At 41.8% G+C, this 25,020-nt stretch overlaps 1 protein-coding gene across 2 annotated transcripts in view; it reads left to right on the top strand.

Moving 5' to 3' along the window:
• Window positions 1–25,020, top strand: part of LOC137327473 (C2 domain-containing protein 2) — a 48,689-nt gene that overhangs the window by 13,321 nt on the left and 10,348 nt on the right. Inside the window, exons 3-11 of one of the 2 annotated variants that reach the window (XM_067993334.1) lie at window positions 2,309–2,428; window positions 5,596–5,700; window positions 7,726–7,842; window positions 9,704–9,845; window positions 10,254–10,362; window positions 12,112–12,176; window positions 13,481–13,602; window positions 15,845–16,016; window positions 19,873–19,986. In XM_067993334.1, coding sequence (XP_067849435.1) covers window positions 2,309–2,428; window positions 5,596–5,700; window positions 7,726–7,842; window positions 9,704–9,845; window positions 10,254–10,362; window positions 12,112–12,176; window positions 13,481–13,602; window positions 15,845–16,016; window positions 19,873–19,986 — 1,066 coding nt within the window. The remainder of the gene's footprint in view (window positions 1–2,308; window positions 2,429–5,595; window positions 5,701–7,725; window positions 7,843–9,703; window positions 9,846–10,253; window positions 10,363–12,111; window positions 12,177–13,480; window positions 13,603–15,844; window positions 16,017–19,872; window positions 19,987–25,020) is intronic. The other variant, XM_067993335.1, reaches the window with a different exon arrangement.

Here is a 25,020-nt window from a genome sequence, read left to right as displayed (position 1 = left end):
CCCAAGTGTTCACAATATTCCAACTGTGACCTAAATGCTTGCATAAGGGTATTATCCCCTTGCTTTCATATTCTTTGCCTCTAGCTACAAAACCAAGGTGCTGCCACCTTTTTATGACTGTGTGCATCTGCTTATCAAATGCCTCTGCTCCTCAACTCCATTTAGAATCTTACTATTTAAGGAGTATTTCCATTCTCCTTTGTTACAAAGTTTATAACTTCGCATCTATTACCTGCCTGCCCACATATTACCTTTGTCACTATTGGGGAGTGTTAATGTAATATAAACAGGCTTTCGTCCCAGGTTCCTGCATTCATTCCCAATGCTTCCAGTTGCATCACTGAGGATTTAGACTGACAAGAGGGACAAATGTAAGGAGTCTTACAACACCAGGTTATAGTCAAACAGCTTTATTTGAAATAAAGCTGTTGGACTATAACCTGGTGTTGTAAGACTCCTTACATTTGTCCACCCCAGTCTATCACCGACATCTCCACATCAAGAAAGAGGGAGATGGTGGGGTTGGGGGAAATGGATGAGCTTGAAATATTTATATCTCCTTCACTATAAAGATAATTTACCCCCCTGTCACACATGATCATGTCACAATACAGCAACTTGGTACCACAGAACATGCAACAATATTCTGTGCTATGTGCCTTAGAATAAAACTTTTTATCGCTTCATTCCTATTAAAGAGTAATTCAAACTTGTTAAATTGGTGATTGTGTGCTATGAGCAAACCATTACAGCAAGACTCTGGTTTACAGAAAAGTAATGCACTGATTTGTGCACCTTGTGTTGCTTAGCTTTGTTGAGCTAACTTCCACCGTTTATGCTTCATTTTAAATTTATCTCTGTATCATGATTTCTTGATGTATTTGGACTGCTTTGAAGTATAAATGAGTGATGACGACAGAAGTAAAAATGACTGGTTAATTTTGTGTGAATTATATACCATATACAAAGTTTAAATTGGAAAAGACTACGATTATTGGAGAACTATGGTCTCGTATTAGTTCAGTCTCTCTTTGAGCGTTTCCTTCACCTGTGAGGAGATGCCTGACTGGTCATTTGTTTCCCTGCTACAGTGCAGCTAGTAGTGTGGGGATTGGAGGTTTGTTTTGGGAGTTCTCATCCAATGACAACACATGGATACTTTTCAGCAGACATCAGGGGATGATTGGGAGCAGGGACCTTAACTGCCCCTACTCTTTTTTTCCAGTTTTTTTTTTTTTTCCTAGCCCCCCCCCCCCCCCCCCCCAACTTTTCCCCAGCTCAATAGCATTAAGAGCTGATTGTAGCACCCCAAATTCTGCCCTGGCTGAGATCAGCTAACTCAGCAAAGATTGGAAACTCTGGACTTTCTGTTCTGCATGACTCAGTGCTACATGGGGCTGGGAGGGAGTGCACTTAACCATCAAATTATTGGAGGAGACTGAATTAGTTTTTTGTGAAAATATTGCCACTATTGGTATCTTTACACTTATTTTACACATGCATGGCTGGCCACAATCCCAAAGCTGTAATCTAATCTGGTTTTGGTAGCATTGTAAATGTGAGAGCAAAACTAGTGAATCATGTCAACGCTATCTGATTATCCCTGGATTAGATTGAAGCCTTGAATTTGTGCCAGGGTGATTTTTGGACTGGATTTGAGATCTCCGCTGACTATCAGTGCTTTGAATTGTTGATATGTGATTGTCATTGCTGCAACTCCATGAAAACAATTTGCGGTTGATTTACCAAAATTAACCTTAACTCATTTTTAAAAAAAAAATTAATTCTGTTAATGGCTTAGTTGATAAGGGCAGTGACATAAAGGTATGTTGCTGAGACATGGAGACCAGGAAGGGTCCAGGTTCAATCCTTGATCTATACACTAAATTTGCAGTTCCAAAGGCTCTACAGTTGGATTCCTAAGCTAAGGAGAGGAAAGTCGGCCAGGGTTCCTACTCCTGATGGCTCCACCCCATTTTCTACTAGACTTGCTGTTGAGGCTTACACCTGAGGAATGCTCCCTTGGGAGAAGTATTAGAGGGTGCCAGGCACTTGTGGGAGCATACTCCAGTGTGAGTTAGCACCAGCAGGTGAAGGGACAGGGAGAATGAAACAAAAAAAGAAAAAACATATTTAAGTGGCTACAATCATTTTGGATAATGTATATTAGAAAATCCAGATCTAGTATTGTACTGCCATATGCATCTAGTTGACCTTTGAGTAACTGTATACTATATGCTAATTAATGGGAAATGTTGTGCATTAGGTGCAGACTCTGCAGTAAAGCTCATTGTGAATTTGGTTTTAGGTTTTTGGATGCCATGTGACTGGAGCGCATGCTCAGTTTTCTATCACTGTGACCCAGGACTCGCCTGTAGCCATGGAACTGGAATCCTTTAATATTCAAGTGTCTCCACTTCATATTCAGGTACAACTTGAAAAGAATCCTGGACAACTCTATTATTTCAAGGAGGCTGTTAAACATCTATGTAATCTACCCAGGGGCCAATTTTTTTTTTTGAAATTTCAGTTTTCAGTTACACAACCTCTTTTGGGCAAGAAGGTGGCAGATGGAGTAAAATGTGAGGTTATTCTTTTTGGTAGGAAGAATTGAAAAACAGGATTTTTTTAAACGGTGAAAAACTATTAAATGTTGGTGCCCTTGTACAAGAAACACAAGAAGTTAGCATGCAGGTACAGCAAGCAATTAGAAAAGCAAATGGAATGTTGGCCTTTTGTGCTCCAACCCCTTGCAATAGAGTAAAGAAGTCTTACTACAGTTGTACAGGGCTTTGGTGAGACCTCACCTGGCATACTGTGTACACTTTTGGTCTCCTTATTTAAGGAAGGATATACTTACCTTTTAGAGGTGGTGCAGCAGAGGTTCACTAGATTAATTCCTGGGATGAGGGTTTTCCTGTGAGGAGAGATTAAGTAGAATGGGCCTACACACTCTAGAGTTTAGAAGAATGAGAGGGGATCTCATTGAAACATATAAGATTCTGAGGGGGCTTGACAGGGTAGATGCTGAGAGGTTGTTTCCCCTGGCTGGAGAGTCTAGACCTAGGGGGCATAGTCGCAGGATAAGGGGTCGGCCATTTAAGACCGAGATGAGGAATTTCTTCACTCGATTGTGGATCTTTGGAATTCTCCATCCCAGGGGGCTGTGGATGCTCAGTCGTTGAATATATTCAAAGCTGAGATGGATAGATTTCTGGACTGTAGGGGAATCGAGGGATATGGGGATGAGGCAGGGAAGTGGAGTTGAGGTTGAAGATCAGCCGTGATCTGATTGAATGGTGGAGCAGGCTTGAGGGGCCATATCGCCTACTCCTGCTCCTATTTCTTATGTTCTTTAAATACAAAGAATATTTTTCTTTACTTGCATGTGATTCACTGTGAGGCTGGCTGGCTGGCTGTCTGCCTTCTTTACCTCTTGTTTCCCTGCACCCAGTTTTCCACACCTTACCTTCAAAACAGCAGTGATGTGCTGGCGATGATTGACAAAAACAGTTTTTATCTTACGGATTTTTTTTTCATTTTAACTAACTTCCATCAAGATTTTGAATGGTCGAATCAAGCTTTTTGATCTATTTTCCAAGAAGCAACGTTCCTTGCGCCTTCCTGCAGCTTCAGGATAGGAGTAGACCATCCTCCCTTTTTTTTTGTCACTGCAGTACTTGTATCCTCAACAAGGTTTTCAGTGTCTTCGACACTTTGTTCAGCTTGCACTGGTATAAGCCCAAAACGATGGGGCATGTAGCCAATACAGCCACTGCTACAAGAAGCACTGCTTCTCTAACCATAATACTACTAGTCATGTTTGTACTCCTTCCACTTGTGTGTATTGAATTTTGTCATTTTTACTTTCAGCAGCAATGTTCATTGCCTGTACTTCTCAATATTGCCCTTTAATTTTGTCCTTTTTTCTGTGAAGCCCCTTTGGGATATTTCTGTTAAAAGCACTGTGCAAATGCATGTAATTGTAAACTGTGTAAATGCATGTAATTGTAATGTTGTCTACCTTTTTACCGAGCATGATTTCCAATGATTTAGTACATTGGCAAAGTTGTGCAGCTGTTCATTCTAATTGGCTGGTATGAGATCTGGCTTATGAGGTGCATTGAGTAATCAAAATTTCACTTGTGCCAGATTGTACTCTTGTGAAATTCAAAGCATCTCTGTACAAGCCTGGGTCTCTGCACGTTGCACTGAGGCTGGCATGTACAGCTAGAATAACCTGACCTATATATGTTGTCTGACCTGAAGAGTAACAATGTACAAATGCAAAGGCCTGCTGCACGAATGCACATCATGACCTGTGTTGGGTTATAGAATCCCATTGCTCTTCATGTTACAGTGCTGCCAATACAAGATTACCCCTCCACCCTTGGTGGGTAGGTGGGGGCAGCAGAAAACAACCAGATTGGATTTGGCTTGTGTTATACTGGGTTTCGCGCCACTTTAATTGCAAACTCAATGTGAAAATCCCATAATGAGTGTATTGGGCATTTTGCTTACAATACCATCTATTGTTCATTAGTCACTCCAGAATTGGAGTGCAACTTGCTGCTACTTTCTATTCAATTCACAGCGTAGTTCATGATCCCATGGGTTCTTGATTTTTAGCTGTTCCTCTGCTGTGAAATGCCTCTCTAACAAATGCTGTAGATGCATAAGATCAGCCACATCGCCATAATCCACTAACTCCATTCTGTCCTCTGAGGATCCCAGTGCATTTGTAAACTAATGCTGCCTTTCCACTGACACAAATTGGTTGTGATTTATTGCATTTGCTCTTGCTAGATGCTTCTGAATTACTTTATATATTCCAGTTCTTTATTTACCATTGATGTTGAGCTAAGTGGTGCTTGATTCCCAGGTTTATAGTTCTAAATGAAGGATTGGAATTGAATAAATCAGAGCTCGACCCATGTCCTATGAGCTTGCTAAAATTTCCACAACTTGGCATCGGTAATTCTCGTAGTTAAAGCGATCTGAAATGCTCGGAGCGGAATTCCATTTCTTAAGCAACAAAGCAGCGCTATGGGCTAAAAAGCTGCTTTAATTCACTTCAGACGGTGAAGAGCTGGGTGTCATTAGAGTACATGTGGAAGCTGCACCCCCCCCCCCTACCCCCCCTACCCCCCTGGGAGGATGTCTCCAATGGACAGCAGGTAGAGGAGGGAGCTGAACATGGATCCTCATGGTGGGTTTCTATGATGATCATGTTGGGGTGGGAAGAGAAGCCATTGATCGAGATGGTTTAGCTATGATTTGGATAAGTAAGATTGGAACCAAACGAGGGCTGTCCTCTAAAGGAGAGACATTGAAGGAGGATAATGTGCTTGATCATGTCAAAGGTTGAGAAGACAAGCAGTGAACAGTGAACCACAGTCAAAGAATGTAATTCATGACTTTGAGGGCTTTGTAAGCGGCATCTAGGCACTGCAAAGCTAACTCTATAACTTGGGCCTACCAGTCCTACAACACGCTAAACATGTCAAACTGCTACGTGTAATATAACTGACCCCTAAATTGGAATAGGGTGGGGAGGGAATATTCTTCCTTTAGTAACTTTGTCTGTTTCCACAGCTGGAGATTCACATTCAAGAAGTTGACAATGTCGTCCAAGTCACATGGAGTCTTGTGGACTCTCAAAACTTAAAATTGAAAGTGACACCAAGAGTAAGAAAGGAGGTGAGTGAGTGACTTAAATTTTTTGTGTACTTTGGATCCTGAATTTAGAAGATAGAAAGCTGATATCCAATGCATGCTTTGATTTTGGTAAAACTGACCCTGTCCAAACCCAAGCATTTTCCAGCTGGGGTTACTAGATAGTGATCATGAATGGGAATCAGAGTTAACTTTTTTTTGACCCCCTCTCTCCAAGCCCACAGACACTGAAGCCATTCGTAGCACTCCTGTCCAGCTGAAATCTGGACCGTTTGTTCCGTTTGACTTAGTTTCACACTGGATAATGCACTTAACTGTTGTCCCGTCACCTTTTTGTTAAATTGTGCTTGTTCTCATCTGTACTTTACTATGAGAAATACTAGGAGGCTGTGATGTGTATTGATCTGTATGAGAAGCCACTCACACAAACTCTGATAGTGTTCTATCCTGATTGCAGTTAAGACTGCTGTAATGATTTCTGAATAGAACTGGCTAACTAGTACAGTTCTGCGGTGCAATTTTTGCTGTGGTTAATTCTTCAGTCTTTTTTATAGAAGCCATGGGTCCACTTGCAATTCCTGGCCAAGTCTGCCATTTTGAGTTCTATGGGTTGGGAGTTTGAATGATAACATCCATTCAAACCCTTATTTGTAAGTAACAGACCATAAACACAACCTGTATCACTTCAAATTTGTCAAATTGGGCATTAAAATGAAGTTTAGAAGTAGTGTGTGTTTGTAAATCATTGCTGCATACAATTATTCAAAAGCTAATTATCCTGTTTTCAACTCTTGATGCTTTCAAGAAAATGGATGACCATAGATACATTCCTATTGTTTAGATACTCTAGGCATGTATAAAGCACAAAGTTAAAATGTCCCTTTCCTGTGCTATGTTTTTTTGTTTCAGGGTAGGAAGTTGTAGCTATCTAATATATTAATCTAGGTGGATAAATTGTTGGAAGAGAGCAGGGCCTAAATTCAGCACTGGCAAGAAGACCAAATTGTCTCCTGGGCTGACATCTCTATTCCTAAAAGAGAAGGGAAGGAAGAGATTGGAACAGAGAGCAGAGTTCTTCATCCAGCTGTAGCATTGTCTTCGGAAATACTGCATAAATGCCCAGTCTGCATGGCTTCAATATTGCAAAATGAATTGACAGTACTAAATACTGGGTGGAGTGATGCACACAGTACCCGCAACTACTCTAGGTCCGAGATGTCTGCTGATTCAATTGGAATCTTGCAGCACAGACTGTTGCCATTCGGCCCATCATACCTGTGCCTACTCTTTGAGAGAGCTATCCAATTTGTCCCACTCCCCTGCTTTTTCCCAATAGCCCTAGGGTACTTGTCAAAAGTAGAAAATATACGGTTTTTGTAATTAAATCTGTTTTATTAGCTTTTTTTGAAGTACATATAATGTACATGAACAAAATGCAGCTCAGCTGTCCAGCAGATGCTATAGTCAATGAGAAGGCTTAGTTTATGTAATTAATGATTGGCCCTGCGAGAGATGATAAGCGACTGTGCATCAGAACATCTTTAGAAACGAGTGTTTGCTGGGGATGGCTAAAAATGGCATGGTGTGTGTATCTGCTTTTGCAAATGGTGAGTCCTGATGACATTGGGTGCTGACAGTGTAAAAGCTGACTAAACATTCAACCATCATTTAATCCAGTGTTGTCAGCTGGAAGTATTCTTATTCACAATTTGATTCCCTAACTTCTACAAGTTGTTCCATTACAGAACAACTTTCATTAACATTTTGTTCTCAATTGCCTTTAACTGGCTAACTTTTTTAAAGATATAGTGATGGTCGGACTTTTCTACAAATATATTCCCCGTTTCCACACCTCAGCCAGTTGGGTGAAATTGAATGGGATCCTGATCTCTCAGCACCTACTCAGGCTGGGATCTATTAAAACCTGCCTATTGAAGGGAAGTGACTGAACTTGGCTCTGAGCTTTGTGCCCTTTTGAATCAACCACTTTTAACCATCTTTTTAAGCCTGCTTCTATAATGTTTCTCACTAGTTTCTTATCTTAATTAGGCGAATGAAAGGGGTACAGACCTGGAGACTATCTATACACTGTTGCAGGACATGTTAACTTCTGCCCGTCCCATGGTCTGTCTTAGTATGAAGGCTGGACCTTTTAAGAAAAACCATGTGAGTATGAGGTCTTTCAATCAGGGTGGTCTAACTAATAAAAGTGCGAGGCCCTCTCTTTCACTGTTCAGCCTAACACATTGTAATTATGAATCCCCACGATTCATATTTGTCCATACCTCTTTACAAATGTTCATGTGTAGATTGGGTGCAAAATCGTGCCATGTTTACACTGCTAGACGATAGCCATGCAATGCAAGTTTCATTATGTATGCCCATAGCTATTGATGCTCCACCTATACAGAGTGTAGTTGATGAAACAAAAAGAGAAACTGATGGAAATATGCTCATTCAGCATTGGTAGGCAGAGATAAAATAAGTTAACCCCTCCGAACTGAACGGTAAACAAATATTTTAATAGAATGAAAGGTGGGGGGTGATGAGGAAGGACCGGGGAGAAGGGAAAATGCATTCTCAAAACATAGATGGGTTTTGAGGGTTTATTTTTTAGGGTAGGTGGAGAGGCAAAGGGGATTAGGGAGGGAATTCCATAGAATATGACCAGGTAATTGAAGGCCTTGTTGCCAATGGTGGGGGTCGGGGGGCCGCGATGAAAGAGAAATGTGCACAAGATAAGACAGCCAGTGGGGAAATGTAAGACTGGAGAAGATTACAGGGATAAAATGAGATGAGGCTGAGGAGGGATTTAAATTTGATGCATTGATGGATGGCCAGCCAATATAAATCAGTGAAGACTGTGGTGTTGGGCGAGTGAGATTAGTGTGGGACAGGGATGCGTGTAGCAGAGTTTTGGACAAGTTGTAAGTTTATGGCGGTTGGAGCAAGGAGAGCGTTGACTCGTCCAGTTCTGTCCTGATGGTCACAATAAAGCTGAACATGTTTAAGTTAGATCTAGCGACATGAGAGTTTGTTGCCCTTGGACTTACGGGAGTTAAGATGAGACGTGCACTGGGGAACAGCAGCAGTGGGAAATGCTGAGTGATTTGGCAGGAGTGAGGGTGTTGAAAGGCAAAGTGAGGGAGCAGGTCAACAGCAGCAGTGGGAAATGCTGAGTGATTTGGCAGGAGTGAGGGTGTTGAAAGGCAAAGTGAGGGAGCAGGTCAACAGCGGCAGATGGAGGAGAGGAAATTGGAGTGCATTTGTGAGGGACCTGGAGGTGTGTCTTTTTTTTTTCCCTTCACCAGTGGATTGGAGGGTGGTGGATAAAAGCAGGGGCATGTTTAAAGGCGACAAGGAAGTGGTCATAGCCTTATTAGTGATTGAGATCTTGGAGATGGAGAGGCTGTGTGAGGTCAAGGGGGTGAGCAATAATGGGGAAAGTTTGTGACGGGGGTGCTGTTGAGTGAGACTTGGAGGCAGATAAGTCATGGAAAGAAAGCTAGGGGAGCTTAGATGTAAGATGAAATCGCTGAAGATAAGGGGAAAGGAAGCTGATCTTTGGGATTTCCTGTGGGAGGTGCTTGCTGACAGTCTTGTATCCGATGGATAACTGAGCAATCTTTGTGGAAAAGGGAAATCTGAAATGGGCAGGAGAAAGAGAACTAAGTGGGGAAGGGAGACTGTCCTATTTATTAGATGATGGTAGTTTTGAATGTTTTTATTGACTGATGGAAAGTCCTTCATGTTGACAGAATCACCCGTGCCCCTCCACTTTAATTGTACCTGTATCCAGTTTACACCATGCATGACTACTCAGTTGTCTACAAGACACCAGGTTATGGGAACTACTGGATATAATTGGGTGGTTTTATTATTTGGTAAACCACGAAGTACTTGTGTGTTCTTTTAAACTTAACCATTAATGTCCGTATCTAATCAGCTGGATTTCTGGTATGATTTACCTGTGCAGGGACTGATTCATTCTTGTGTAATTTTTTTCCTCTTCCCTCCTCCTTTATAGAATTTGCCAATCTCCCAAAATTTACCAAATACAGAGTTGGCCTCACCGATCTTCTCTCCTCCCAAACCACCAAGAGCCCATGAGCGAAAACTTCTTGTGAAGATCATTAAAGTGGACGATCTTGCTGGTCCTGATGTTGCAGGTAACCGCACCCAACCTAGTGTCATTGAGTACAGTAAGGTCCTACCAAACAGATACTGTGCCGAACTCGCACCTGTTACACTTTACTGAAATGCTGGTGGAAAAAATGCAGCAACCGTGTGGCTGTGTGAAGATTTCCAAGTTGTGCTTTACTGAAGCCCTATTGACGACAGTGAATTAGGATGTGTCAATGCTTACGCTTGAGTATGAGGACCTTAAGGATATTAATCTTGCTTAAAGTTGTAGAAGCTTTTCTTAAAAAGTAGTTGAATGAAAAATTATTAACACTATTAAAATTCTGTTCTTTTGTGGAATTAATTCTAAGCAATAATGTATTAAATTTTCTGCTTTACAGTCACTGCAGATAAAGTTAGATGTAATGTTCTGAATGTATTTGGTATTGTCACAGAGCGTGTCCGTCCATACTGTGTTGTAGAGTTGGATAATCCAGTGCAGAAAGTCTCCAGCTCTGTGATGAGCAGCATTTCCTACCCCCTGTGGGACCAGCAGTTTGTTTTGTGAGTATTGTGTATTTTTTTTTAAGCCTACTCATTCATCACTGTCTTGCTTTTCTTGTTGCCATTGTATTGCTTCTGAGTTTTGTTGAGTTCAAAAATAATTGAGGTGCTTTTAAATTCCTACAAAAACCCATTGCATAAAGCTTGAATGTATTTTTATATTCGTATCTGCAGCCTGCCTGGTCTTAGGTGTGTGTCTGGGCATTTGACCTGTTGACAGATTGCTAATAATGTTCCATATAGCCACTTGGGTGCTGGGCACAATCTGGACATGTGGCTTTTATTTTACTTATTGCAGTTGTTCTCTGGTTATAATACATTGTCATATCACATGCATGTTTATAGTATACAGTATACAAAGTTCAGTGTGTGTGATGCTGTGTAATGAGTGAGCTTTTGCAGTGCCTTGGCTGGTGGGTGATCTCGGTGACTGACTGGTGAGCAGTGGCAATCCTATGGTGCACTACTGCCCTTGTCCACAGAGACACTGTCTGGTGGGCTACAATTGTGCAGCCATAACTTTGATTATGTTTAGGTGAGGTGTGTTCCTTTTTTTATTTTCCCTTTCCCCACCTGCAAGAAGATGCCTCTGCTCTGTGGTTTGAACTGGGCAAAGTGAAGATCAACCCCATGTTTGGGTCCCACCCCTGAATAGTTCTGAGAATTTAGGACCCTGAATCTCCTTACTTGCCTCGATCTGGCTTTAATTCATTTTCTATTCAGTGACTGACAAAGAAGCAAAATGTGATGGTAATGCACTGTAGGGTGTTTGGCATCATACTGCAGGAAACCCCACATTGTAATCAAAAAGTTCCAATAGGATTTTAAAAAGTTAACTCCTTGCACTTTACTATTCTTCAAAATTAAGGTCAATCTGAACCTGTCGTCATGATTTATTTGAACATTGCAATTTTTTTAAAGAAGTGTTTAAATGTCTCATTTTTGCCAGCCTTCCTTCTGTTGCTGTCCCTGGGGAGGGTTTCTGCTGTTTGCTCTTGTACACTAATTTTATGGTTTCATTAGAAATGGTGGAAAGTGAAAATCTTATTACTTTTCTACAGAGTTATGATCTGGAATGCACTGCCTGAAAGGGTGGTGGAAGCAGAGTCAATAATAACTTTCAAAAGGGAATTGGATTTTTTACTTGAAGGGGGGAAAAAAAGTTACAGGGCTATGGGGAAAGAGCAGGGGAGTGGGACTAATCGGATAGCTCTTTCTCGGAGCCAGCACAGACACGATGGGCCGAATGGCCGCCTTCTGTGCTGTAACATACTATGATTTTTCTTTCCGTTTTGTGTGTGGGGTTTAATGTCATGAAGGTGAATTTCAGCATTAAAATCTGTTCTGTCCAACCCCTGATGTCACCCAGAGGAAGTAATCGCATGAAAAGAGGAGAGCAAATCAGTACGTTCAGCTCTTTAAGCTTTAATACCACTCTGTCCCCTCTCCAAGAGCATGGCAAAGCCTTATTGCGTGTGTGTTTTAAATGTGTACAGTATGCACTCCCTAGTATCCTTACTGGCTTATCTGTAGATGACAATTGACCTACTTTTGAGGGGGGAGGGAGCGGAGGAATCCTGATGCAGAAACTGAAAGTGTCGTTGTCTTTGTATGCAAGCTGTTTGGAAGGCACAATAATGGTGTGTCTAATCTGAGGTTAGAAGGAAATTTTAAATTGCATTGAGATGTGCTTCAAAAGCCTGGAATCAGCAGCTAATTTTACCCTTTTTTTAAACCCCCCCCCAACAGCGAGTTGAGCGCCAAGTCGAAGAAACTTCACTTGCAGATTTTGGAGGATGGAAGACCCTCAGAGAGTGCGTAGCTGACACCGTCGTTAGGGTTGTGCCAACCAATAATTTCCGTAATTGAACATTCATCATCACGTGAGATTAAGTGCTCTGATACATGAAACCATTTGAATTGTACTATTTCCAGGTTCAGGTTTGGAGTTTATTGCATGATCCTGTACTGACTGAACCTCCAGTTCAAGTTTTTTTTGGGGAAAAAAAAAACAGTTCATTTTCATAGGAACAGGAGTGGGTGGGCCATTCAGCTCCTCGAGCGTTCTCTGGCTCATCTGTACCTCAACTCCATTTACCCAACTTTTGTTCCATATCCCTTGATACCCCTACCTAACAAAAATAGATCCATCTCAGGCTTGAAAATTTTTATTGACCCAGCATCCACAGCCATCTGGGGAGGGAAGGGAAAAGTTCCAGATTTCCTCCACTCTTTAATGTTTTAAAAAAAATAAAAAGGTGCTTCCTGATTTACCTTTTTATGGCCTGGCTCTAATTTTAAGATTATGCTTCCTTGTTCTGGATTCCCCCACCAGAGGAAATAGTTTCTCTCTATCTTTCCTATTTAACCCCTTTTTTATTAATTTAAAGACCTCGTATTAGATCAACCCTCAACCTTCTAAAATGGAATACAAGCCAGGTTTATGCAACCTGTCCTCATAACTAAGCCTTAGTGTCATTCTGGTGAGTCTGCACTATATCCCCTCCAAGGGAAATATATCCTCCCTGAGATATGGTGCCCAACACTTAAAGCAGTATTCCAGATGGGGTCTGACCAAGGCTCTGTACAACTGAAGCATCACTTCCCTTTGCATTCCAGCCCCTGAGATAAAGGCAACATACCAATAACCTTTTTGATTACATTACATTATTGTCCCTGTGCACTAGCTTTGTGATTTGTGTACATGGACACGCAACTCCCTTTGCTCCTCTGCAGCTCCTGGTCTCTCGTCATTAAGAGAATATTCCGATTTGTCTTTCTCCGATCCAAAGTGGGTGACCTCGCGCTTCCACACGTCGCACTCCATCTGCCCCAGTTTTGACCACTCACTTAATCTGTCTGTCTCTTTGTAACTGCCTGCTCCCATCTTCACAACTTACTGTGCCTACTAACTTAGACATCCAAGTTTGCAGATGACACTAACATAGCAATATCTAGCTTGATATTTGTGTAAAATAAAAAAAGAGTAAATTTTTCATTAGTCCTGATGAATGGTCCCACCTGAAAGGTTGGCTTTTTTCTCTCAAGATTGTGACTGATTCACTCTGTATTTTTGAGGGTTTTTTTTTTCTTTTGATGGTATTACTTCCTACCATAGATGCAGTCCTGGGTGAGGTGACTGTGCCTATAGATCTGTTCAAGAAACAGCCCAGTGGGAGACAAAGCTTCCGTCTGGCGAACACGCAGAATGGGAATAGTTCGGGGTCCATCACAGCTGAGGTAATAACCTGCACAAACTATGTGCTCAATTCTGAGTTGTGCATCTCTTGGGAGTGGGGCTGTTATTTTCAAAATGGGATTTTTTTTTTTTGCCCTTTATTCAAATTGGCCCAAACTTTGTTGATGTTTTGTAGTCTTGGATTGTGACTGAACAGGGGAAAAAATTGTGTTAGAGCTTAATAAAAATTGGTTGGTAAGCAATGGCCAATATGAAGCAAAATCAATTTTTCATTCTGATTTATACCTACAAATACACTAATTGGGTTATGTTTGGAAGTGAACTAGCCATCCTCTGAAACATAAAATATCTTTGTAAGCTTGAGGTGAGGGATGTTGATGCTGGGGGATGGGACATTCAAGGTTGGTGGTAATAATTCCCAAGTCAGGATTGTCAAGGTTAGAGGTAAGCTGCATCTACTCTGCCTTGACCTTAAAGGAGCAGCTCCTACTGTACCATTGCTGACATTTCTCCATTCCCATTTCCTATTCTAGTCATCCTGTAACCTCCTGAGTACAAATATTAATTATTTTTGTTTATTTGTATCTGCTCGTTTTTTAAAAATCTGAGCTCCCGTCTGATATAACACGGGGTCCTGTTGTTTGCTGAGTTCTGATTCTCCGATGTGCTTTCAAGAGGAGGGGGGGAGGGGAAAAAGACTTGATCCAGGCTGCTGGTGCTTGGCTACAGTTGGAAGTTAGAAAATATTTCTAACTCATCAAAGTACTGATTTTGGAGGGGGGGGTGGAGGAAACTAGCTGAAAGGAGTTGCTGAGAACTAAAATGTGAACTATAGCACACACACTGAGCAGAGCATTGACTCCCAGTCCTCCAGTAATACCATGCTATCTGCCAATTAGGATGTGTGTGTGTGAAAGAGGCTTTGGGTGTCAGATGCCAATTTTTCTCCCTGTAACTAAGCACTTCACCTCTACGACACACTCCTCATTCTCTCTGTTACAGTCAAGGCATGTTGCACCTTTTTCTTATCTGTTGAATCTTTTCCAGATCTTCAAAACTGGGAAATTCCTTGCTTCCCTCAATCTTTGCTTCCTTTTGTTTTTATTTATCAACAAAAATCGACAGAATTTTAAAATGATGGCTTGATGTTATGTCACTAATTCCTGATTTATTAATCTTTTCTCCTTCGTTTTTCAACTATGGGGAACTTTGGTTTTTCTCCTAGGTGTCTCAATTTATTTAAAACAAACTAGAAACACTTAGCACTGCCACCCTCCCTCCTGCCCTTCAACCTAACTGCGTCACTGACCTTGTGTGTGCAGGTTTAAATATTCATCCCCCTACTCAACACTTCAGGCCCCAGTGTGCCACAGCATTCCACTGCCTTGTCATGATTACTATTCAGTGCTTACTTTTCTTTAAATTAAGCAGTCCTGTCATTGTAATTTAACTACCTCTCTTGCAATGTTTACCCTCGTGCTTTGCTCATTTGGTTTTGCCTGTTATCTGCTCTTGCTGTTCAAACAACTTCTTTTCCTCCTTTTTAAAACCAACTGAAATAGACTGAAAGGAAAGGGAAAAAAAATGAAGGTAATGCAACTGTGGGCTTGTTTTTTTTCCTGACTATGTTCTCCCCTTCCCTCTTAACGGATTTACTACTTGTTTGGGTTCCACAGGCAGGGATTGCCATCCACTCCTCTGCCAAGTGCCCGTTATTCGTGGGTGAGTGTTGGCAAGCTATTGAACTGTGCATTTGGCAGGGGGAAGGTAAGGGAGGAAGCTTCGCTGCTAAGTTCCATCCTGTTCTCGCCCAGGGGCCACATGTCCACTTCCAGTAGTGATCGGTGGCTTTTTATTTTTCCTTTTTTCCACCCACTCCAACCTATTGGCATTGAGGCTACTTGTAGCGTCCCTATTGGTGTCGTGACTGAGATCAAGAAAAGGCAACGGATTGGGGCCAAATCTGAGACCGTCTGGTCAGTATGGGTCAGATACTTGCTGAATAAAATTCTTGCGCTATGGGGAGAGCCCAGTTCAAGTTTGGCTTTTTCAAGGGAATACAGATGGTGAGACTCCTTGTTTTCTGTCTGGAGTGCGTTTGAGAGCTGTAGGAAAGAACTTTTTGGGCGAAGCAAAAGTTCACCAGGATGCTCTGTGCCCACAGTTGACACTCCCCCTTCAACCCCCACCCCCGTCTTGTATTTGGCACCTAGCTAGGAGATGTGATGGAAGAGAGTTTATAATAGTTCTTAAATGTGAACCATGATCTTTGTCTGATTTCAGTTCTATTACATGGAACCTAATGAGGTTAAATCCCGGCAATCTCCCACACTGCTTCCAGCAAAGAAAGTGGAAAAGGATCGAACGGTCATGCCTTGTGGCACTGTTGTTACCACAGTAACTGCTGTTAAGACCAAGCCTCGAACAGATGGGAAGCCTTGTGGATCTCCTACAGGTAATAAAATCTGTTGACTGAATTGGTTTATAAGTTTCTTTCATGATCCAAGTGTTTAAACTCTACATATCATGAGTGACTGCTATCACCTCAATGATACCAGGTCTAAAAGGATTAAATTATGAGGACAGGTTGCAGAGACTAGGCTTGTATTCTCGAGTATAGAAGATTAAGGCGTGATCTAATTGAGGTGTTTACGATGATTAAAGGATAGGGTAGACAGAGAAACTATTTCCTTTGGTGGGAGAGTCCAGAACAAGGAAATGTAACCCTAAAGTTAGAGCTAGGCTGTTCAAGGGTGATGTCAGGAAGCACTTCCTCACGCAAAGGGGAGTGGAAATCTGGAATTTTTTTTTCTTTTTCCTCTTTTTTCCCCCCCCCCCCCCCCAAAAAAAAAGCTGTTGAGGCTGAGGATTAGTTGAAAATTTCAAAACAAGAGATTGATAGATTTTTGTTAGGCAAGGGTATTAGCCAAGGTGGGTAAATGGAATTAAGACACAGATCAGCCATGATCTAATTGAATGGCGGAACAGGCTCAAGGATCCTACTCCTGTTCCTATGACTCTGCCTTCTCTTAAGAAGGACACTAACTTTCTGGTGCCTACTGATGCTGGGCTCCATCCAGTGCCTTCCTCGCCTGAGTGGCTTGAACATGAAGATTGGCTGGGACAGAGTGGCAATAGGTTATTCTATTGTAGGGCGGTCCAAGCTGAGCCTGATCCCATCCACACTTTTCACCAAGAGTCAATGGACACAACTGGGAGCTCCGACTTTTTCTGTTTCTCCTCTCCACCCCGAGCCCAGAGTATAGACACCAGTTGTAGGTGTACAGTAGCAGATCTCCCGTAATGCTGCTTGCGGAAAGTTGGAGGGCAAACCGCTCTTCTTGTCCAGGACTATTATACCATGTAATGCACAATGTAGTATCTGCTTGTTAAAGTGCAATTTAGTGCATCCATTAAGGCCACACCGTGTAATTGCTGAGTCTTGAGGTCAGCTGGGTCAATTCGAAGCCTTTGTTATTGCTAGAGGACTTAATTTATGGATGGAAATGCCTTTTTTTTAAAAAAAGATTGTTTTACCTCCAGAATGTGTATTATGATTCCACACTTTGAGTAGATGTATGAACTAAATAGCCCTACCCTGCCTGGAGCAAGCAGAAAAGAGCATGATACAGGCTCTCCCCATACCCCTTGATGCCTTTTGTGTCTAGAAATCTATCTAGCTCCATCTTAAATATATTCAGTGACTTGGGCTCCACAGCCTTCTGTGGTAGAGAATTCCACAGGTTCGCCACCCTCAGTGAAGAAATTTCTCCTCATCTGAGTCCTAAATGTCCTACCCCGTATCCTGAGACTGTGACCCCTCATTCTAGATGACCCCCCCCCAAGCCAGGGGAAACATCCTCCCTGCATCCAGTCTGTCTAGCCCTGTCAGAATTTTATACATTTCAGTGAGATCCCCTCTCATTCTTCTAAACTCTAGTGAATACAGGCCCAGTCGACCCAATCTCTCCTTATACAACAGTCCTGCCATCCCAGAAATCAGTCTGGTGAACCTTTTGCTGCATTCCCTCTATGGCAAGTATATCCTCTCTTAGGTAAGGAGACCAAAACTGCGCACAATACTCCAGATGTGGTCTCACCATGGCCCTGTACAACTGCAGTAAGAAACCCTTGCTCCTGTACTCAAATCCTCATGCAATGAAGGCCAACGTACCATTTGCCTTCCTAACTGCTTGCTGCACCTGCATGTTTGCTTTCAGTGACTGGTGTACAAGAACACCCAGGTCCCTTTGTACATCAACATTTCCCAATCTATCACCATTTAAATAATACTCTGCCTTTCTGTTTTTCCTTCCGAAGTGGATAGCTTCACATTTATCCACATTATACTGCATCTGTCGTGTATTTGCCAACTCACTCAACTTGTTTAAATTGTCTTGAAGCCTCCTTGCATCCTCCTCACACCTCACGATCTCACCTAGTTTTGTGTCGTCAGCAAACTTGGAAATATTACATTTGGTTCCCTCATCCAAATCATTGATATATATTGTGAATAGCTGGGGCCCAAGCACTGATCCCTGCGGTAACCCACTAGTCACTGCCTGCCACCCCAAAAAAGACCCATTTATTCCTACTCTCTCTCCTGTCTGTTAACCAATTTTCAATCCATGCCAGTATATTACCCCCAATCCCATGTGATTTAATTTTGCACACTAGCCTCTTATGTGGGACTTTATCAAAGGCCTTCTGAAAATCCAAATACGCTACATCCACTGGTTCTCCCTTATCTATTCTACCAGTTACATCTTCAAAACATTGTCAAACATGATTTCCCTTGCATAAATCCATGTTGACTTTGTCTAATCCTGTTGATATTTTCTAAATGTCCTGTTATTACATCCTTTATAATAGACTCTAGCATTTTCCCTACTACTGATGTTAGGCTAACCGGTCTGTAGTTCCCTGTTTTCTCTCCTTTTTTTTTAAATTAGTGGGGTTACATTTGCCACCCTCCAATCTGCAGGAACTGTTCCATGATCTATAGAATTTTGGAAGATGACAACCAATGCATCCACCACTCTGGGATGCAGATTATCAGGCCCTGGGGATTTATCGGCTTTTAGTCCTATTAATTTCTCCAGCACTTTTTTTTTAACTAATACTAATTTCCTTTAATTCCTCCTTCTCACTAGGCCCTTGGTTCCCTAGCATTTCTGGGAAGTTATTTGTGTCCCCGTCCGTGAAGGCAGAACCAAAGTATTTAATTGCTCTGCCATTTCCTTGTTCCCCATTATAAATTCTCCCGTTTCCGACTGTAAGGGACCTACATTTGTCTTCACTAATCTTTTTCTCTTGACATATTTATAGAAGCTTTTACAATCAGTTATTATGTTCCTTGCAAGTTTGCTCTCATATTCTATTTTTCCCCTCTTAATCAATCTCTTGGTCCTTTTTTGCTGAATCATGCCCACTGTGTGCACACCTATCTGGAACCAGTCTTCAATTCTGCAGCTCGGGAACAGACCTTGAAACTTTATTATAAAATTTAATTAAGGGTGCTTCATACACCTGGATCTTGCATTTCTTTTGGCTGTTTTGTTCAGGAGAGACATTGAAGAATCCTGCATGGTAGTATACAAACTTTCTTTCAAAGAAATAAATTGCTGAGTCGATAATCTAACGTTATCACTCTTGAGGTTTCCTGGAAGAGCAATGAATTTTCCTAGGTTTTAAAATCTTTTGGCACGTTTTTCAGTCTTTTTTTTTAAACTAATGTTGGAACTGATGGCATTTAACTTGCTTTCACTGTCTTCCTCAATGTGTCTCAGCCTTTATACCCATTCATAAATTCTTTATGTACTGTGTCCATCCTGTATGCCCATGTATGAGTACCATGTATTGGATGTGAGAATAAAATTACCTGCCAGGTATCTTTTTGCTAATCTGTGACCATCTGCAGGTAGAATGGCCATAATTTTACTCCTGTTTCCTTTTGTTTTTATTGCCTGTTGTCCAGCTGTAAGTTCCAGGGTGGTCTGAACCAGGGATTTGCCTCTTATTGCTGTAGTGTATCTCTATCAGCAGATTAAGGAGTAGTGCTTCTATAAATTGAGTCCGATTAGGCTGTTCCCACTTTCTCTTCCCTTCCAATCCCTGGCATACTAGACCTCACCACCTACTAGACCTCTTCCAGTTCATGCACCATCTGGTGTACCAGGAGACAACTGAAGGTGGGCCAGTTACCCTGTGAGATTGTAACATAACACCCTTTTCAGTAGGATTACAGTGCCAGAATCAATTACCTGATAACAATTGACTTCAAGCTTTATTCTTTTCAAAAAAAAAATTAGACTCCCCCATAAAGAATTCTACAGAAGTGAAAGATGCTGAGGAGGAGTCCTTGGCCCTGGGAAACTCTGGACAGGGAGCACCCGTTAGTAAAGCCTTGTCGTCGTCTGATACAGGTACAAATTATCTGACGCTAATAGTGCTTTTTCTAGGACTTGTTTTATGGTGGTACAGATGTTTGAACATCCAAAAATGTACTGTTTAAAAAAAAATCTATGTATAAGCTGCACCTACAAGCATATTATGCTCTCTAAAGAGGGGTCATGCTCTGGATTTGTTACTTAAGCAGTTTTACGCATCTATCCTGCAGACTGATACCAATTGACAAGTGAGTGCTAATTTCCAACGCCAAATGCCTTTCACCATCGAGATGACGTATGGTGAATCACTTCTCCTTTCATCGTGTGGTAGCGTTGCTGGTATCACGTGTTGGGTTATGTTGCAGTAGAGAGGGGGAGAAACTTTGGTGTACATAACTTTTTATGAATAATTGAGGGTTGTCAGTACTGAGGACTTTCCGTTTTAGGTACTTAGTGTCAGCATCCAGCACTCCCAGGTCAGGTATAATACACTTAAATGGAAAGTAAAGCTCCCTATAATCTTGCTCAACAACGTGCCTCAGTTTGTATGGCACAAGTCTTGGCATCCAGTGGTATTGCTGAGTGTGGCTACCAAGTTCGTGACGAATGAGGCAAATTTGTTCTGTTGTCCAAATCTACTCCATTGGTGTAGGTTAGCCACTTTTGAGGTGCATGATGCTGCAAAGTCTCGAATCTCTGTAAATAATGCACAAACATTGTTTTCATAAGGATGTAAAAGCCCTTTTACTATTTTAGAGCTCCATGTGAAAAACCATTGAAAAAGCAAACAGAATGTTGGGATCTGTAGCCAGAAAAATGGAGCACAACCCTGCAGCAGTTATGCTGGAGCTTCATGCTGTACTGGCTAGACCACACTTGGAGTACAGTGTACTGTTGTGGTCATCACTCTTCAAAAGGATGCAGAGAAGAGTAACATGAATGGCCTCGAGTGTAAAGGAGATGAGGCATGGGCAAAGATGAGAGAAATGCAAGATCTACAGATTATAGAGAAGAATATTAAGGGAAGGTGCAGGAGGAAAACCTCATCCAGGTACGTGAAGTAGAATTATATAGGTGCAAAGTGGTGATGAAGCTCATCATGTCGCTGCTGGCTCTTTGCTACAGCAATCAAAAAATAGTCCCACTGTCTTCCCCACAGCCCCCTATCTTGCTCTGTTTCACATTTATCTATCTTTCCCTCAAAAGATGCAATCGTCTCCACCTCAGCCACTCTCTGTTGCAAATCATTCCCTGCTCAAATGATCTACGGCAGTGAAATGTCTCCTAACCCCCCTCCTCACGGTGACAGTCTTAGGTTGATGATCTCTGGTAACTGGGCTTTCCCTATTTGCTCTATCAAAACCAACCATTCACAATTTTAAAATAATTTCCTCGACTTTCTCTGCACCATTGGAAATCATTGCAGTTTCTAAAGTGTCTCATAACTAGTTTCCCATCCTGGTGAATCTACTCTTTGCGCTCAATGGCTTGAATATACTTTCTATAATTGGTTGCACAAAAGAGCACATATGTACAATTTGCCTTTTAATGAATCAGTGCTGGCTGCTGTTGATTAACTTCAGCTTTTCTAAATGCTTGCTAATTTTACCTCAAATTATGGATTCTAAGCATTAGACCAACAGCAACATGCATTTATATAGTGTTTTTTTAAATGTAGTAAAATGTCCCAAGGCGCTTCACAGGAGCGTTATCAAACAAAATTTGACACCAAGTCACAGAAGGAGATATTAGGACAGGTGACCAAAAGCTTGGTCAAAGAGGTAGGTTTTAAGGAGCATCTTAAAGGAGAGAGAGGTAGAGAGGCGGAAAGTTTTAGGGAGGGAATTCCAGAACTTAGGGCCGAGGCAGCTGAAGGCACGGCTGCCAGCGGTGGAGCGATTTAAAATCGGAAATGTGCAATTGGAGGAGCGCAGAGATCTCGGAGGGTTTTTTTGTGTTGAGATCTCGGAGGGTTGTAGGGTTGGTGGAGGTTAGAGTTAGGGAGGGGCGAGGCCTTGGATGGATTTGAAAACAAGAATGAGATTTTTTTTTAAATCGAGGCGTTCCCGGACCGGGAGCCGATGTAGGTCAATGAGCACAGGGGTGATGGGAGAATGGGATTTGGTGCGAGTTAGGATTCGGACAGCAGAGTTTTGGTTGAGCTCAAGTTTATGGAGAGTGGAAGAAAGATGGATGGTGGAAGGCCGGCCGGGAGAGCATTGGAATAGTCAAATCTAAAAGTAACAACGGCAAAGTCTATAGTCATATGGCCTGTCCGTCTCTTCCTCCTTGAACAAAGATGTTATGTTGGCTACTTTCCAATGCTGTGGCAGAATTTGCATCTTTAAATGGATTGAAAAATTGTGGCCGGAGCCACTGTCTCTTCGTTTTTTAATCAGCCTTGGGTGTACGCCATCAGGTCCCAGCGACTTATCCGCCTCGGGTTCTGATCATTTTTATTTGTAGAACCAATTCCTTTTCAACAGTTATCTCTAACTATTGTTACCTCCGTATCTTTTTCTAGTATACCTGCATTCTTTCTTACACCTTCGCTTGTAAAAACTGATGCAAAATATTTATTTAATATATCCTCCTCCATTTAGATTCCCTCCATCCCTGGGTTTTGCTACCTGTACATAACTTTTTATTTAATATAATAAAAACAGAAAATGCAGGTCAGGCAGCATCTTTGGAGAAAGAAATAGTTAACATTTCAGGTCGAAGATCTTTTGTCAGAACTGGAAGATGTTAAGAGTTGAAGTTTTTGAGCAAGTACAGAGCCAGGGAAAGTGGTGGGGGTTTCAATTGTATTAAATGATATGTAGACAAAATAAACTCCATGTTACTTCCATGAAAGTCGGCCTAGCAGGATCGGATGACATCAACTTAGTGAAAAGTAAGTTTTTAAAATTGATATGTTGCAACAAAAAAAAATTCCTTGGTCAAATTTGTTGGGTGAATGACTTGTTAGGTGAAGCAGTCATTAAGGGCATTCAAAGTAGAAATAGTTGCTAAGATGAATTGAGTTACTAAAGGGATGAAAGGTGTCTTCTTGCCTTTGACTTTTCTCGTGCTTCTAATATATATTGCTCTTAAATGACTGGTTTAACATACTTGTAGACCCTGTGCTAGGGAAAAATAAAATGGCTTTACATTTGACACTGCAATAGCCAAGATTGTTTACCCTGAGTCTTTGCTTTCAGTGCTACAGCAAAGCATCTGACGTGACTAGGAAGTGTTGGTTTGGCCATGTGTCCACAGTAATTGCGGGTTTATTATTCAGGAAAATTGTTCGAATACCAGGGGACACAAGTAGAGCAAGCAGGGGAGTTGGCAGAACTGTTTCACAAAGGATAGGCTATTGAAGCTGCTGGTGTGAATGAATCTGGACCATTCAATGTATTTTCTGGAGAGAATAAATAGTGACCGGGTGGGTAGATGGCGTTGATCAATGAATGTTGGCCTGTTGTTGGACCCAACGACCTTGTCCTGTTCCTAACATTTCTTGTTTCTAATAATTGAACTTCATTTTCTTGCTTTACATGGGTGGGGGGGGGTGGAAAGAAGGACATTTCCCTGTAGGATTTCTCCTTCTAGCCTAAATGTAGTCCAGTACAGAGCACCATTGATGGAAACATTGGGATTAAATTACAACCACAGCTGGATATGGGAAGAAAACGTAATGTAACTACCCACTCCCCTGCAGGCACCAGGCATTCAAAATGTACACGGGGTTCATGAGAATTCAACTTTTTTAAAAAAAAAATCATGCATTCACTCCTCTGTTATGTTTTAATCTTTGTCTCACTTGCTCATATCCATTTTCTTTGTACTTGTAAGCTCATTATTGCTGCATGTATTGGCAGCTGCTGTGCTTTTATTCTGACAGGAAGTGCAAAGCCCATGCTTGGCAGTTGATTGACCTGCCCAGGCTTGACTGTCCAGTATCCTCCGATTTTTAGTTTGGGTGACCATGGTGATCAAAGAATCAGCAAGTGTTTCGTTTTTTTGTTCCCTGTTCCGTTAAATTGCCTTTTAGGTGCGATGATGCAAAGCTCCGAAGGATTCGAGATCCAAAATGAGCATTGTGATTCAAAGTAGGTTATAAATTAATAACGATGACTCCATTATTTAAAAAGGTGGGAGCTGCATTAATGCCTCATCTTTGTCTCCTGAATTGTCCCCAGCGGCCACAGCACTCCAGCCAAGGATGGGCAGACGATCCCAGCCTGTCGGCAAACTCAGCTGTTGGGACAGATTTGAGAAGATACTGCGCAGAGGGCAGCCACTCGGCCCATCGTGCCTGTGCCGGCTCTTTGAAAGAGCTATCCAATTAGTCCCATAGCCTGCAATTTTCTCACCTTCAAGTATTTATCCAATTCCCTTTTGAAAGTTATTATTGAATCTGCTTCCACCGCCCTTTCAGGCAGTGCATTCCAGATCATCATAACTCGCTGCTTAAAAACATTTCTCCTCATCTCACCCCTGGCTCTTTTGCCAATTACCTTTTTAATTGTGTCCTCTGGTTACTGCCACTGAAAACTGAGTAAATAAGGGGAAACTATCAAAACCCTTCATGATTTTGAACACCTCTTAAATCTCCCCTTAACCTTCCCATCCTTAGCAGGAGAACCCCAGCATCTCCAGTCTCTCCATGTAACTGAAGTCCCTCGTCCCTGGTACCATTCTAGTAAATCTCCACTGCACCTTGTCTAACTCTGGATTTCCCCATTGCCATCCCCAGTGTTTGTTCACAAGCATTGCTGCTACAATGTGCCTGCTAGATTCCAAAAGTTTGCAAGAAGTTTTTTTATTTAGAGTTCTACAGCAAAGTACTTGGATATAGGCTGATTGGACTACTGAGTATTAAAACTGAACATAACTACACCATACATTAGCACCAGTCTTATTGTAGCTAAGGGAGTCTTTGCTCTAATATTCAAAGTAAGATTTCTAATTCAGCAGGAAATAGAGGGACACTGGTTGCTGCTGCCCCTACACAAAGATTGTCAGTGGGTCCTGAGGAACAACAACTTTAACGTGTTTAGCGTAGTAAAATGTCCCAAGGCG

Source organism: Heptranchias perlo, chromosome 11, assembly GCF_035084215.1.
Source record: "Heptranchias perlo isolate sHepPer1 chromosome 11, sHepPer1.hap1, whole genome shotgun sequence".
Lineage (NCBI taxonomy): Eukaryota > Metazoa > Chordata > Chondrichthyes > Hexanchiformes > Hexanchidae > Heptranchias > Heptranchias perlo.
The sequence above is the reverse complement of the archived record's forward strand: the minus strand, read 5'-3'. Positions and strand labels throughout refer to the sequence as shown.